Source organism: Idiotropiscis lumnitzeri, chromosome 17 (genome assembly GCF_059441095.1).
Source record: "Idiotropiscis lumnitzeri isolate Australia: NSW breed Sydney's pygmy pipehorse chromosome 17, RoL_Ilum_1.0, whole genome shotgun sequence".
NCBI classification, from domain to species: Eukaryota; Metazoa; Chordata; class Actinopteri; order Syngnathiformes; family Syngnathidae; genus Idiotropiscis; species Idiotropiscis lumnitzeri.
The window spans coordinates 6,934,690-6,951,226 of NC_142407.1; the positions used below are offsets into that span (position 1 = coordinate 6,934,690).

At 41.7% G+C, this 16,537-nt stretch overlaps 1 protein-coding gene across 1 annotated transcript in view; it reads right to left on the minus strand.

Moving 5' to 3' along the window:
- Window positions 1-1,244: 1,244 nt before the first annotated feature.
- tspoap1 (TSPO associated protein 1) overlaps window positions 1,245-16,537 on the minus strand; it is a gene marked incomplete at its 5' end in the record, with an annotated part of 44,781 nt that continues 29,488 nt past the window's right edge. The window contains 13 exons of the mRNA XM_088280236.1: window positions 1,245-4,626; window positions 5,929-6,048; window positions 6,827-6,898; window positions 7,176-7,288; window positions 8,267-8,314; window positions 9,604-9,672; window positions 11,158-11,326; window positions 11,609-11,754; window positions 12,967-13,066; window positions 13,896-14,702; window positions 14,930-15,085; window positions 15,547-15,927; window positions 16,012-16,485. Of these exons, the coding sequence (XP_088136362.1) occupies window positions 4,336-4,626; window positions 5,929-6,048; window positions 6,827-6,898; window positions 7,176-7,288; window positions 8,267-8,314; window positions 9,604-9,672; window positions 11,158-11,326; window positions 11,609-11,754; window positions 12,967-13,066; window positions 13,896-14,702; window positions 14,930-15,085; window positions 15,547-15,927; window positions 16,012-16,485 (2,946 nt within the window). The remainder of the gene's footprint in view (window positions 4,627-5,928; window positions 6,049-6,826; window positions 6,899-7,175; window positions 7,289-8,266; window positions 8,315-9,603; window positions 9,673-11,157; window positions 11,327-11,608; window positions 11,755-12,966; window positions 13,067-13,895; window positions 14,703-14,929; window positions 15,086-15,546; window positions 15,928-16,011; window positions 16,486-16,537) is intronic.

Here is a 16,537-nt window from a genome sequence, read left to right on the forward strand (position 1 = left end):
GATACTATATTGTCCACCTGAGAAGTATGTGTAAAAATGCCTGGGAAAGAAATGACATTATAAACGGCTTGCCCATTTTTCTTCTTCAAACCATCTGTAGGAGGCAGAGTGTTAAGACGGAAGAGAAGACGGAGAGCAGCCGTGACTGTTAGACCTCTTCCTGTGGTTACATCACGTGGTCCAAGAGGGTTCAAAAGGAGACAACTTCTTCTTCTTCGTTCACTTCTCGACGGCACCTGCGAGGCTGGCGGAAGACTGTCGCTTCAAACATGAAGAGAAAGAAGAAATCAGGGTAAAGTATGATAACTCTTGTTTAACAATCTTCGAATCAATGGTAGACAAAATTGTTTGAAGTCATTTTAAAGCTTGGAATAGGTTACACATGTGGTTCATTTAAAAGTGACTTTTCCTTGTTATTAAACTGTTATGCATGTTATTTTTTTAATGAGGCCTCCTGCGTGTTGGCATCAATTTGATTCCAACTTAAACATAATTTTTTATTTAATTATTATTTTTTTTTTGTGAAGATGACAGAAAAGCTTACTCACGCCAGCCAAAATGGCTTCTTCAAGATAGCGCTTCCTGTGGCAGGCCTTTTTTGAGGTGGAGACATGAGAAAGGGCCGTTTTTTTTTTTTCCTTTTCTGACTTAAAAAAAAAAAAAGGATTTTTATTTGCAAGAAAACTAATCACGCAAAGTTTCCGGGGGCAGAAGTGGTGAAGTGATCATCGACGGGGAAGTGGATGGTTGCATGTTTCGAGGTTGCATGTGTGGTGTTCATGGTGTCGGTGGGGGTGGAGGTAATGGGGGAGGGTGACGGGGGGGTGTTGCAGTGTGTTCATACGCAGGTCAAGAAAAGAAGACGAGATGATAGAAGACGACCAGCAGATATACAGTGCAGTCATCCATAAAGTAGAAAGCACTACTAAACTCCTCGCCACAGTGTAGTGTTTCCTACTTTATGGATGAGTGTACTGTTGGCTTCAGGGACATTGCGGCCTCTCCCCGGAAGTCAAAAAAAGAGGAAGCGGCTTCTGTCTTGCGAGGCTACACGTTACCCAGAGTGTCGTCCCTGTTAGTTCACATGGGTGCCGTGTGGCATGGAGCAAAGCCTGCTGATTCTTTCGTCCATTTTATCATCACTGCAACTAAGAGGGCAGAAAAAAAATGAATTATCTGTACATGAAATAAAATGTCATAAGAATGAAATAAAGACTCAACCAAATGTTTTGCTTCCATTCTTCCACAATTTGAGCGCACACTTTTGTTAAATGTGAAAATAGACGTACTTTATTTTATGTAAAAAGACCCATGTTTCAATCCGTTTGCATACTAAGCCTTCACCGCATCAACACTGCATGAACATGCAAAAAAAAATAATATGAACAAAATTCTTTACAGATGAGCTTCCAAACGGGTAATAAAAACATTTTCATAATATCATATAAAAAAGATTTTACAATATAAATACAGGAAAAAGAACCTGAACACTTTTCATTCATGACACAAGTCCTACAACTACCTTCTCACTGCATTTTGAAAATCTACAACTCTCAGTGTAGATGGGTCAAGACAGAGAAAATATAAATATGAAATGAATAAATAAGGCAGAATATGGGCATAACATTGGTAATTCATGCAATCAATAAACATCCTGTAAACAACATATCAAGACTAACCAATGTCATCTCGTAAGGCTAAATACTGTTCACTACGCGTGTGTGGTTGTGATGCAGAGCGGGAGCAGTGCAGTCTACTTACTAAACAGCAGGTAGAGATAATACTTGTGCATTCAAGGCCGTAAATACAATGCAACAGCACAAACATTTTCTGTACACGTCAGCAACTTATGTCCTTTTAAAAAACGGGTGGAAAAAAAAAAGATGATTGCAGCCTCAGCCTTGCCTATGAGCCGGCTAATTTACAATTTAAGCGTCCTCACGATTCCCCCACCGCCTCCCCTTTTATAGTCTTGGCATCGTCGTGCTCGCTCCGACTAACAATGGCTAATTAATTGAATACTTAATTAACAGTTCCAGGTTAAACGTGACTCATCATGGCAGGAGCCAGACTCAATTCTCCTTTGCAGCTCATGGAAACAGGAAAAGCACCTAACGATTTTGGCATTTTCTACACTTTTTCCATTTTTTGGGAGGCTCTGTAGGGGTGCTCAACTGCAAATGGAAAACCTGAGAAGCTACCAACAGGAAGAGCCCCGAGTTCTGTCACACATCTACTTCTCAATCATCTGCACACATTACACGACACTAAACACACCGTCCACAAGGATGTGGAAAAATAAGTGAACATACAAGTGCATCTAAAAAAATATTGCAGATTCATTTCAGTAGTTCATTTCAAAAAGTGAAACTCTTATACAGATTCCTTACGTAAAAACAAATGGGAGGCCTAATTTTGATATGAAAAATCATTTTCTTTTTAATGCTATGCAAATTGGGATGGTAAATGTTGGATTATGTTAGCTGTGAGCTACAATTAAAATATCAATAAAAATGATGAAATATTTCACTCGGATCTTGTGAATCTATATTTCAATTGACTCGGTAAAATAAGTTGTATGACGCGTCAAACCAAAAGCCTGCAAGCCAAATCTGACCCTTCATGCCATTTTATGTGGCTCGTTCAAATTTAGCATAATTTATTTTTTCTTTTTTGTTTATAACTAGTTCGTATCAATCAAATTCTGATACAATTCTATAACGTGGCCCATTATTAAGGTTCCGACGAGCAATAAAAAAAACGATTATTAGCGTTTTTATATACTAATAACGCAGATTGTTCAAATTGCTGCTATCAGACTTGACCATACAATGCTTTTTTTGGGGGGGGTATAACGTTACTATGCAATAATACATTTTCGTGGTTTCACCAAAATAACTGACCTCCTGACTACAGAGTGGGCAATGATTAAAACAAGCTTATACATTGCCATGCGCCTGTATATTGCAGCACTCAAGTCAAATACGTTCTCACAAAAGTTTGGTAAGTTATCAAAGAACATGTTAAGCTACACTATACAGTATTGCAGTTGAACACAGCAAATATAGGGTCTGAATCTAGGCATGGGTTACGAGTGTAAAAGTTCGGGTGTGTATGTGTGTGTGCATACCACGCCTCTTGCTGGGATAGGTTGATACTTCTACAACCCTAAACAGAGCAACTAGTACACAAAACTGATGGCTAGTTTCTGAGCTTGACGTTACAGGGCTCAATTGCAGCTATGCACATTGAAAAAAAATGTTCTGCTTCACCACAAGTGACTATTATAAAGACAATGATGCTGCGTTAAAACACTATTTAGTCAGCAAAATGCGGCTACATATGAATTAAAAAAACGATGCCGTGTGCGGGAATGTAATACAAGATCGAAGGCTCATCTTCGGATATGCTGCCATGGATATTACGACCCTGGATGAGGACCCACTCCACTGAAGTCATCTTCCTGCAGCACTTCATTCAATTGACTCTTACATTATCTCATCTATTATTGCATAGCATCATTGTATGTGTCAAATGTTGCCCAGTTGGCATCCATTGCAGCCTGGTCATCCTGGAAGGGGGATTCCCCCATCTGTGGTCCCTTCTCAAGGTTTCTCACTTTTCCCCTAATGAGGTTTTGTGAGTTTTTCCTTGCCCTCCTGGGGGTTAAGATCGGGGATGTCGATTGTGGCTATGTAAAGCCCTTTGAGACTGTCTGTGATTAAGGGCTATACAAATAAAATTGACTTGACTTGACTTGACTATTGCGGTCTCTAAGGGTTACTTTAGATTTGACTGCCCTCTAAATTGCTGCACTCATATTTCTATCCATCTGAAAAAGGCATTTGCTTTGGACAGCACACACATTTGCACCTCCCTATGCACACACATTCTACACACCACACAATCAATGACTGCACGTCAAAAGTGATACACTCCGTCAGGTCTATGAGGGAAAATTAACGAGGATTAATCATGCAGCAGATGAGGACGTTGCAAGTTGCATTTTTTGCTCATTTTTCATTAGCTGGACCCAGAAGGCTGAGGCCTTGCTTCAGTACTAGTCTGTATTGGGGATATAGCACACATTCCAGTTTCTATGTTGAGTACTGAAGGATGCGACGTTTTGATAATTAGCTATTAAAGTGTATTTTGCTCGAGTCGAGAGATTGCACAATTCTATAGTGACTGTCATTCCCGGCTAGTCTAGTAGTGTTCTAAGGCAAATGTACAATTACTTCCAGTGAGCGGATCTGATAGCCACTGACTGTTCTAATAGTGAAGAGGAAGAAAGTGCTTCAATTAAACAGCGTATCAAGTTCAAGGTCCTGCCTTTTAATCTTTCTTACTGGAGCCAAACCTTTTGAACAGTTTCTTGCCTTTGGAGAAGAAGCCTTTCTTCTTTTTGCCTTGTGTAGAGGAGTCGGTCAGTTGTGGGTGGGGGGTTGGAGGGGAGACGTGCACTGAAGCTGGGCCTGGTTCTGATGTGGTGCTTGCGGGCAGTTGCAGATGGGGTAGTGGTTCTGAATGTTCTGTTAGGTTAGGGCAAGGAGGTTCTGTTTGGGGGATCAAAGTATCTTGGCTTGTCGGGGTTCCGGGATCCTGCTGCTCAGCAGAGGAGCTTTCCTTCAGGAGGAAAGGGACATGACAGAAAAGAGTTTGGTAACCAAGTTCGATGATACTTGTTAATGTACTACAGCGCAGAAATGGTTTATAATACAGAAGGTCCTCAGTTTATGATGGGAGTTTTGTTCCAATGGCGGCTACGCAACTAGAATTTAAAATGAAGTCATTACGAATCAATATTACGGAATCCATATTTATCTAATGACGTAAGAAGAACGGAAAATATTTGAATACAATACATGAACCTCACCAGAAATGCTGATCATTAATTTATTATGCGTGCAGATTACAAGAGATTTGATTTGCTTGTCCGACCAATCAGAGGACATAAAAATGCCAAGATCTTTGAGAGCCAGTTTGCTTTGGTCAAATAAACAACTCCATTGATAAAATAGTTTAAATTTCAGCGGCTAGCCCTTCCAATTTGAAAGGATCAGGATTTGGCTGAGCAGATTAAATTGACCCGGCAACACAGACACTAAAATCTGATTGGGCAAAAAAAATTAACATTCACATACACATACTGGAATCAGTCACGCTATGAATTGACTACGAATAGAGTGTTTGCAATAAATTTATACAATCTTATGGAACGAATACAAGAATTTAGTTCAAGCCAAGACCACCCGTCATCAAAATAATTCTGCTAATGCACTAGTAGAGTCATATATTTGTGCAAACTAGTTCATTGTGTAGTAAATCAATCTTTTTGTAGTAATTCAATATTTTAGATAAAATAAATATATTTTATTACTAAACACTTCCATGCACAAATCCAAAACAAATGAAAAACTACATTGTTACCCCTCCGCGCAAACTTGTTCACAGTGTGCTGGTTGTAACTACGAGATGTACGTTGGGACTGCTGTAAACCGAGGACCTCTTATGCAACATAAATGAAAGCCAGGAGCACACAGAGAAGTATTCACATTTTGTTCTAAAGAACCAAAACCACACTTGGACTGAGGTTGCAATTCAGGGAGCAAAGCGGATCTACAGTGGAAGGAAATTAACATAAACAGGGAATGAGTGGAGAGACACTAATGAGGAATGCTGAGCAGCTCGCTCCCTTTCAGACAACACTTACAATCAAGTCTCAAAGTGCACTGATCGTTTCTGCTTCTGCAAAAGGTCATGCAGGAAATGGCGGAGCGGGAAAAAAAAGCAACTGAGTTTGAGAAATAGAAACTGAATAGTGTAAGACAGTAATCAACATTCAAAGAAATGTTAAAACAAAACGAGCACTGTGTTGACAAACAAAGTCAGGCGACACACTGGAAAAACAAGTACTCGGCTGGCTACCTGTGATTCTTTCTTGTGTTCTGGTGCAGGTTGAGCAGAGACGTGCTCGGCCGGGGCATATTCTGGTAAAGCCTGCAGGAAGTTGGAGGGCACCAAGCCTCGTTGTCCATTCAAGTCACCCTGACAGAGATGCACGCAAACACACACACACACGCGAGGATGTTGTGTTTTTGCTTTTTGTAGATGAATCAAAGAGGAAATGAACCCAAGATGTCAAAACCTTGTTAGAAGTTTGATGCATTACTTTACTACACTTTGTTCGCTGCATGCTTACTACGATTGCAGCCATGGATAAAATGAATAAATTCATCACTCTCAATTATCTGTCATCGTTCGGGGGGTTTGGTTCCCATTTATGGCTGAATTCGCACTGCAGGTACAAGTGCATAATTCCAATTTAACACCAAAGTCTAATATATATATTTTTATCCTTACACATATCTGATACAGCCAGCTTTGCACTCATGAAACAACACTTATGCGCAGAAAGCCAAATTGCACAAACAGTAAATAACTCCACAAACATCATACCAGGCAGAGACAACATGGAAGTAAACAATAATACATACATTATACAAATATTATGATTTTTTTTTTTTTAAGTGCCCTGCTGTGACCATTCTCCTCAATGATTAAAATGAGGGTAACCAGTACCACCATATTATTCTACTTGTCATTCTCTGGAATTATTTTCCCAATTTCATGATTTACATGCCTGGAATGTAACATTTTTAGCATGATTATAAATAATTCATGTTTATGTTTCCTATGTCAGCGATTTTTAATTTGTGGGGAAGACACAGGTGTGTACACTTCACCGGTTAGTGCAACTTCAAAAATGTCAAGCTTGCATTCATGGAGTTCATTCGATCTGTGTAAGATCTTATGTTGCACTTACATAGAAGAAGCCATCTTCATCCATGTCGCCAATAACATGGATGATGTCTCCGGCGCTGAAGGTCAACTCAGCCTATAGCAAGCAAATAAGATCATGAGAGAACAGCAATCTACCACAATGCTCATCCTCTTCTGGTTCGCGGAGAAGTTGGAGCCCATCCCAGGTGATTTCGGGCAAAAGGTCAAACACAGGGCACACCTGGAGACCAACCAACCATTCATATTTACATTGTTACGGAGCGCAAAGTGAACTCACGCTGCCTGCATAAAAGGTCACTTCAGGTGACTTCATGAGTAAGCAGCAAACACAAATAACGTATGATTTCTTGTTGCCGTGTACCAAGTCTGACCTCAACATCCGTGTTTGGGGAGCTCTCTCGTGGATCGTAATCAAAGATGGCAACCATCCGGCGGGATCCTGGGGCGGGGTTCGCTGCAGTTGTGGCAGCAGCCTGGCTTGCATCTACCCGTCCAAAAAGACATGCAAAAAATAGATATTATATGGGGTATTACGTGTTTTCTGTGACCACCAACATGCGGATTGCGACGAATGTGTCTGACATTCCAAGGCATGCAAAATGTAAACTGGACGGCATTGAGTTAGTATTTGTGCCTACAAAAAGATACTTTAGAGCAGGGGTGGGCAAACTTTTTGATTGGCGGGCCACAATGGGCTCTAAAATTTGACAGAGGGGCCGGACCAGGAGCAGATGGATGGAATGTTTTGGTAACCTCAACTCATCGGAGAAAACAAAATACATTTAATTTCAAATGAGAGTGAACAAAAGCATTACAACAATATATGTCTTTGAAAAACCACAGTATTTAGAAAATAAAACATTAACAAGGTTTATTGATGAAATTTTTTTCAAGTTCGGCGGGCCGGATTAAAACATTTAACGGGCCACATGTGGCCCCCGGGCCCTAGTTTGCTCACACCTTCTTTTGAGCATGGTGGTTTGTAATCAAGCCAGCACCACTGTAAAGTAAATGTGAAGAAATATATTAGTTTATGTTATAAATAAATGATGCAACCTGGGGGGAAAAAGAGTTAGTATGAGGAACTGCTTGCAATTGCTAACTTCAAGTTATGAATGAATAATTCACGGGAGAGATTTTTCAGCTTTAATGTGTATTATCCATTTTCCCATCCATTCAATTTATATTGCTTCGCCTGTCAAGGGTCAAAAAATGAGCTCCAGCCTATCTCAGTTAAAGGGAATCAATAAATACATCAAATCAAGCAGTCTCTTATAACAGTGGATGAAGATGAAAAGTGGTGTTGCCTGCAATCAGAACACAACCTGCATGTAGACATAAGAGATAATGTGAAAACCGAAGATGAGTACATGCGAGTTTAGCCATTGAACGTTTGAACTTCCACCTTCAACATCATGCAGAATTACAGTGGAGGTTAAGGGTCAAAGGGCAAATGACAAACCTTGACTGGAGGAGTCTAAGCTCTCCTCCAATATTGCTGCAGACTCCACTGGAAAAGACGAGGTGAGGGATAAAAATTGCACGTTTGCAGAGACAGAGGGAAACATACTGAAAACCAACATCGCACGTCAAAGGTTAAAAATTAATTCTGAATTTACAGTCCGCACCACAGAGCAGTACATAAATTCACAGGAAATGACCAGAGGGGGTGATGAGCTTGGTAAATTCTGATGTACTATCTGCAGGAATACAGGAAGCACAGAATTGGTTCTCCAATGTCCAAAGTATAAAATGTCAAATCGTTTTAACATTTTTATGCAAATAGTAAGATTCATTCAATTTAGAATGAATGCTCAGCAGAAATAATAATGGAAATAGAAATACAGTCAAGAGGATGACTTTTAGGCAACATTAAATCTTTAGAAACCGCGCAAGCAAAATTGTGACAGTCTTAAACTGTTATAGAAGTGTAATAAGAAGTTAACACGAAAATGTAAAAGCAATAATATACTAAATAAATCTTCACTTTGGTGACTTGCATGGTGACAATGAAGAAGGAATGTTCTCTTACAAGGTTAGGTTTGCATAAATATTTCAAGCAGCTCACACCTCTGTACATGCGCTTCTTCTTCTACAATTGTCGACTTTGCACAATTCTACTGGGCAGCCTGGATAGCGACTCATACTGCTTCCCTAAATTCTAATACAAGGGACCTACAATGGAATTCCAATTCTACGGCGGCTTTATACATATTCCTGAATGTGCCAGGGTGGACTATTTCTAATCTATGTCATCACTCCTAGAGCCCTTCTGGAGTCGATTTTGGAATGGAATTGACGCAAAAACAAAAAAAGCAATAGTGCTTTAATCCCTCAGATCAGCAGTCAACGTGTTTGCTTTTCATGAAGCAAGATGTCAATGGGCTGCCATAGAACACATCAAATGTTTGTATTCTAATTAGTGGGAGATTGTTTCTCTTCAACAATTCTCTTCCCTCTTGAGTCTATTCTGTAATTTCATTTTGGTTTCCACCACTGTGGAAGATATCAGGAAGCACGATTCTATTATTTGGTTAAATTCCTGTTAACAAAATATTCAATTTGAGAGGTTACACTGAACTGGAACACAACAGTAAGACGATGTGAAAGTACCTGAGCTTTAGTCACAATGTTTGGCTAGCATGTTGGCTCTGACTATTCAAATCCCCTCTGGTCACTGTGTGAAATGTATTTAATGAGGTGAAACGCAAACGCTTAAAGCGAAACAGACAACAAGAGAAGCAAACCAGAGAAGACCCAAAAAGGAGGGCCTAGGAGGGAATCTGGAGCGAGACACACCTTTCTTGGATCGTCTCGGTTTCGGGGGTGGAACAGGGCGACGTGGAAGCTGTGCATGTGTGCGAGTGCCTAACCAAAATATGTGACACCAGAAATCAGACCCCAAAAAAAAGGACAGAGGTGCAAAACAGACCTAACAAAGAGACAATGAAAAGCCAGTAACAACCAGAACGCGGCAAGCAGCGGACATGACAGTGAGTGCAAGTGCATGTGAAAAGGTTTAAAATGGAAATGTTTACGCTGTTCTCTGCACTGGCTAGAAGGCAGGAAACAGAAGCAGTGTCAACTTTGAGTTGCAAGGCAAATAATCTCCATGAAAGCAGCCACTGCATGAGAGTTGATGGTTATGATTTCCGCAACAGCAACAGTGTGAGGAAGGAGTGTGAGTGTCAAGAGGAGGGGGGTTTCCTTCTTCTCTTTTATTAATAATAAAAAAAAAGTTTAGTTCACACAGACTAGTATGAGCTTTTTATTGTATTTTCACTGACATATTTGAATTGCAGCTAGCATTTCATCATCCTCCAAAACCAAACACTCCATGACTAATATAACAGATCATGCGACTTTCATTCCACTGTACACTATGGCATAATAATGTGAAAGTTGTGACCTCACAATTGCCTGAGGGTTGTTGTAATGAAACAATAACAGTAGAAAAAAAAAACGTTTTTGTTCTTCATTATCTTCTTGTCTCGGAATTCCTACTGAGGCAACGTACCCAGATTTTGTAAGCAAGTCGGAACAAGGAGCACCATTAACCTACACTAATTCAATAGTAAAGTTATAATTGCTGTAAATATTTGCAGGAAAAATAAAGGCAGACAATAGATATAGAAAAATAAAACGGAAAACAGTCAATTGTGACGTGTTACGACAGATTCGGCTGTGCTATGTAACCTTAAAATGTAATATACTGTGACTGACATAAATCAAGGACTCATTTTATCGATCTTTTGTCTGTATTCGTAAGATTATTCTAAAAGTTATTTAGCAGCCTGCCAGGAGCAATTGGGGTATCACGACTTGCTCCCGGATCGTTTGGCGCCGTCTCTGCGAGAACAAGACCATGAAGTGGCAACTTTTACAAGACACTTACACTCGGGTGGCCTTGACTCTAATAGAAAGTAGAAAGCGGTATGCTTGATTGCAACTACAGAGCAACGTTTCTTTAACGGCGGCAAACGAACAACACTTCATCATGTCAGTACGTTTAGAGGTACAAAATGAGATGACTGCTGATGTAATTCAGTCTGCCCACTTTTTTCACACCTTTGTGAATTTGCAGTTTAGGTTACAGATTTGATCTTTGGCCAAGCTGTCTGCCTCTGAGCACTCCTCCCCCAACACACCCACACACACACACTGTGTGCAAAATGGATGGAAATATCTGGTGGTTCTTGCATAAGGCCCACTATCTTTGCAAAGCAGTTTTAGGTTTATGCAGCCCTTATCACTGAAACATGAACAATGGTGATAAAATCAAATTTTAGGTCTGACTAATTTATCAGTCGGGATCATTCAACATTTTAAAAAAATAAATAAACTTTTACATACCTATCTTCTCTACTGATGCTGGGGTAGATAAGAAGCCCTGCTGCAGAAGCTGCTGCCGGGTTTCTTCATCGTCCACCTGGATCTCAGACACCATGTTGCAAGGCACATAGCCCAGACGACCGCCAGACTCCCCTCTGTAGAACCCGTCTGAATCTTTATCGCCATAAACCTTAACAAAAAACAGTTCTTAATTCAAGCTTCACACACACATTGCGTTCAACTGACCTTACATCATAATCTTAATCTTCACTGGATGTGAATCAAAACTGGATTCAAACAGAACTTTAGCAGAAATATTCATACCTCATCTTAAGTCAAAATCTTTTTGTATCTTCATTTCAACGATCTAAACGTCATGCTCAAACATAGCCAAAGAACTGCGAGCAAAGAAACATTTTTTTTTTCCAAGAACATCCTCCTTATTCTGGTCCATATTGTGCGGCGGACATACAGTTATAATTTGCCCCTCTCGAAAGGGCAGCTCCTCCTCAGCAGCGTCCGGGTTGGGTGACATGGTGGCAGGGTCGTACGGGAAGAGGGCCACGAAGATGCGGAATTCACCGTTGTCGCCTTTTGCCTTTGGTGATTCAAAACAACCTGCAAGTAGTTTGTGTAGAATTAATGTTTCAAATAAGGCACTACTAAACAAAACACCATACTCAAAATGATTTTCTTTTGCAATATCACAAGCATTGCATCATTTATCAAAGTTCTTCCCCAGTTACAGATATTGTTCATAAAGTATACGGAGTGAGCATAGCTTGCAAGGTTCTCCGTAAATGGCTGTGGGAGTTTGCCCTTCCCCCATCACGGTGTTGCTTAGCCCAAGCATGTCCTTAAAAGAGGTAACCAAGCTAAACCACTGATCCTAAGCTGTGTGAGCTGTTTGACAAACACACACTTGTTCATGATCTGCAACACCCAGCAAGAAAGGGAAACGGTTGCTTGACTCAATCTGATTTAGATCAAACAAATGTACACTTGCAACACATAATCAACTGGCGACAATGGTGTCCTACTTTTTTTCTAAAACAAGGATGTGCTCCATTACATTACTGACTAATTTTGAAAAAAAAAAAAAAAAAAAAGGAGGATTTTATCGGCCAGTAGCACTGTGTACAGCATTGCAGAGGTGAAGCATAATGCAGGTGTGACCCAACAACTTCTGACCACGTCTATCCGATTTGACAAAGTGAGACAAATTTGAAGAGCTGTAGTGAGACTTAAGATGCTCTGAAGAGCGCTGTTCTATATCTCATTATGGAGAATCAGGCCATCTGTGGCAAGAATCACGGATAGAGAACTTGCAGTTTCACATCCTCGCTGATTAATAATAGCTACAGAACGCAAGAACGTCCTGGCCGCATATTAAACTTGGCATGTGCTTGAATGCGTGTACAGAACATGGGAATATTCAGATGTACAAAAGGTGAACGTCAATCCGCGTCATTATTTTGAATAAAGCGAGCAGGAGTGGGAGAGAAAAGGAAAAGAGGGGCTCCTACAGCTTCACTCGTTTTGTCATCGAATCAATGTTACTATTTTAAGATTGTCACTTCCTCCTGTCATGACAAGCCACTTTAAGCTAAGCTGGTTCTCAGCTTAGTGGGCTTCAACTTCTCCATCTCTGCCGACACTCCTCCCATGCCACACATGGTGCTAATCTGACTACCAGCATGCGGGAGGGAAGCCGTGGCTTGTCAAAAGTAAGCACAGGTGTGGAGTAGGCAACACTTCAACAATTCTGCTGCATCACCTTGCCTGGAAACACGAGTATTGAGGAAGCAGAAAAACTAAAGAGTCTCTGACCTTTGAGCTGCCTGCTTTGCAAAGCAACTGATTTGGAGGATAGCTCGGAGTCTGGTGCCCATGATGGACCTGCCTCAGATCCTGTTAGTTGACTGGGCTCCTGCACATAAAACAGAAGATGGGAATAAGTAAAACATTTCACACACAATGGCCGTAGGCATTTACAGGGGGAACACAATGAGGGGAAATCAAGGGAAAAAGCTAATGTAGCTTGTAGGGGTTCTGAATTCTGTTCTAACCAAGGTTGCTAATCAATTGGAAATATTACTTGCTGTTAGAAACCCACTTAATTGACATACTATAGTAATTATTTATCCCCAAAAACATGCCACATTATTATCCTATTTTACAGGTAGAAAATGAAGAAACAATGTAGTCTCTTTGTTGTAGAATGACTGGTCCAATTTCACAGGGTTCCAGCAAACGTGACGGATCAGAGGTGTAAAAAAAAATATATCCGATATTTCTTTACCCATGCCTTTCAGATATAATGGATGAAGAAGTGGGGCATTCCTTTGTCTATAGTGCACAGTTACACAGTTGCCAGAGTGAAGGGGCGACGCAAACAGTGCAGCATATCACCAGGACGCAGACTTAACATCTCTCCAAAAACTACCCATGTTTTTTTTGTCCTCGGCATGACTCCAACCATAACCCTCTTGTTAAAAACCCTAAGTTCTTTCAGATGAGCAACAACGTGAGAATCGGGCAAATTCACAGGTTGACTTCAAGAACACCATCCCGTATCAGGGCCTTTAACAAAGGATAGTGACTACGAAAAGCCAACTTTGATAGACAGAGTAAAGGGAAATAGTAATTGATGATAATTAACAAGGGGCTCATGTCTCGGGAGAAGAGGTAAGGGATAACTGCTAAAAAAGATTTAAAGGGAAGACGGTGCTGGGGTGATGCTGAAGTTGAATTTTTACCAAGCACTCCGTCTTTCTTCCTTGACGGTAGGAAGATCCTCTGTGCTCCATTTCAGCGCCTTCGATCCACCACTCTGAGCTCATCTGTTCTAGAACTACCTCCCCTGTAGCGCCCGCATCCGGTTCCTCATTGTCATCCGCCCCGTACTCCACATCGATCTCCATCGCACGGCCAATAGGTGATTTCACAGTACGTACTGTTTTGCTTACTGGGTAGGGTCTTGGCGGGGGAGGATCATGGCCTGGGTTAGCTGCTGCCGCTGCAGCCTTCTGACTCCTGAGCATGGCCTCCCTCCTAAGGCGGTCCCCTAACCCTCGGAGTAGTACTCTGTCTTTGTTGGGGGCAGACTGGGGAGGACAGCGGACAGGACCTCGCCTGCTGGCTGGACCTTCACATAAACGCACTTCTTTTTCTCCAGGATTACTGACAGTGTCAACTGCATCTGAATAGTGGACTCTTTGCTGCATCTTGGTCTTGACTTGTAATGGTCCTTGCCTCATTAAAGGCTCTTTGGTGAGGGTTCTGGGATCCATGTTGAAGTGGTGGTGCTGAGGTGGAACATGTGGATGGTGGTGACATTGGGGACCGGGAGTATGCTGAAGGCGTTCTATGCCTCTGGGGTGAAGGTGGCTTGGCCTCGGTTCAATCTGTATGTGATGATGCGAAGGTTCTTTCCGACCACCGTCTTCCTCCTCGGTCACCTCAGGAATACTAAACAACTGCTTGTTGTGGCATGGCTGAGGGGGTAACTTGAGGATCCGCTCACGAACATCTTCATCACTGTCTGAAGGCTCTGATTTGGTTAACTATGACCATTTTCATGAAACAGGCCAGCAAGAAAGGGCATATCGTTGTTGAGCAGGGGAGTTAAAAAAAAAAAGCGCAGCAGAAAGAGGACGATCAAGTCATGCAAAATGAAAGGAGAGATAAAACAGGAATCACAATCAAGCGTGAAACAGAAATATTAAGGCATTTTAAATACACAACATGGGCAAAAGAAAATGATCAGTAGTTAGAATGAATTCCCACATACTCTGCCAGCTGTAACTGTGTATCCCCTGGTGGGCGCTTCCACAAGGTGGTCAGAGTAAAGTTCTTCTTCTTCCTCTTCGAGGATGTCAGACAGGTCTGAGCGGCTGTTATCAGCGAGGTAGTCACTCGGAGGCTCAACCAAGCCTGCGCCATAGCTCTGCAAATAAGACATTGTGCATGATTGGAGTCATTTTCACGCAGTGAGTAATACATTTTGAAATTGTATAGGTCCTAATTATTTTTAAATCCAGATCAATTTAATCATCCCAATTTGTAAAGCTAACATTGATAATGGTGGAAGAAAATGTTACATAAGTTGCTCAATAGTAGCTCAATTATTTGTGCCTCAAAAAGATTTTGAGTAATGCTGAATGGCGCAATCTGGTATTTTACAACTTTTAGATTGAGCCAAAGACATAATCAAGAAAAATGCACACAACCAAACAAAAATGACACACTCAAATACAATACACAATCGCGATGACGATCTTGCTCAATTATAAATATAAATATAGAAGATATATATTGAAGCTACAGATTTAACTGCATTCAAATCAATTCTCAATAATAATCAATTAATTGCCAACAGCAAGAGGATGACAACAAGTCAGAGCTGACCTGATGCGTTCTTGTGTACGCCGGTTCCTGGTCCTGTCTCAAGAAATCCTCAATTGACACTAAGCGTTTGTTTTCTTGTTCCTCCTCAACTTCAGAGTCCAGTGGTGAAGTACTTGGGGGTCGGAGGATTAATGTGTCCAAAGGGTTAAGGAGGTCTGTGATTGGGGCTTCGGGCGGTGTGGGGATGCGCTCCGGCGTTCCGAGTTTGGCACAGGGATCTTCAATGAACTCTGTAATGGATGGAAAAGGGCGTATCGTTCCAGGGCTATCTGCATCTCTGCGTTGATCCAACGTGGCCGCTGGTACCACCTCTGGTGTTTGCGCGGGGGCCAATACAGGAGGCGCTTGAAGAGCTGACAAAGTGGGGGAGGTCACATTAATCTGGTGAAATAAAAGAACAGTTAGTTGGACATATCTAACTAAATGACAAGCTTTGAGTCTTGAGGCTTGTAGAGCGAGGATTACCACTGGGGTGATGATTGATGTAACAGGTGATGGGGCCTCACACTCAACCATGGGGGCAGATGTGGGGTCGGCCCAGGCCTTCACAAATGCGGCTGATGACACCAAGACCTCTGAGTGTGGTACATGAGGACAGCTGGGAACGGCCTCCAATGTGAGGCTAGAAACGTGTGTGTCTGGAAGTGATGGACAGGGCGGCGCGGAGGCTTTGGCAGCAGAGTTCCCGAAAGAAAGCAATGAGGCCAGGTTTGTGGGTCCTACAGGGTTGCAAGTGAGGGGTGGCACGACTGGGGTGTTTGCAACTGGGCCGGACATAATAGCAGCTAGCTTGGAGGGCACATTGACAGGGAAAGAGTCACAAGACTCCCCATGCGCAGACATGGTGCGAACGGTGAGCTCCTGAGCTGCCTGTAGGGACTGGATCTGGGAAGGCCCCAGCAGAGCACTGCCGGCTGTTGGAGAAGACACCTCCAGCACCTTAGATTGGAGAAGAATCCACATTACAATAAGGACATCATAGAGGGATTTC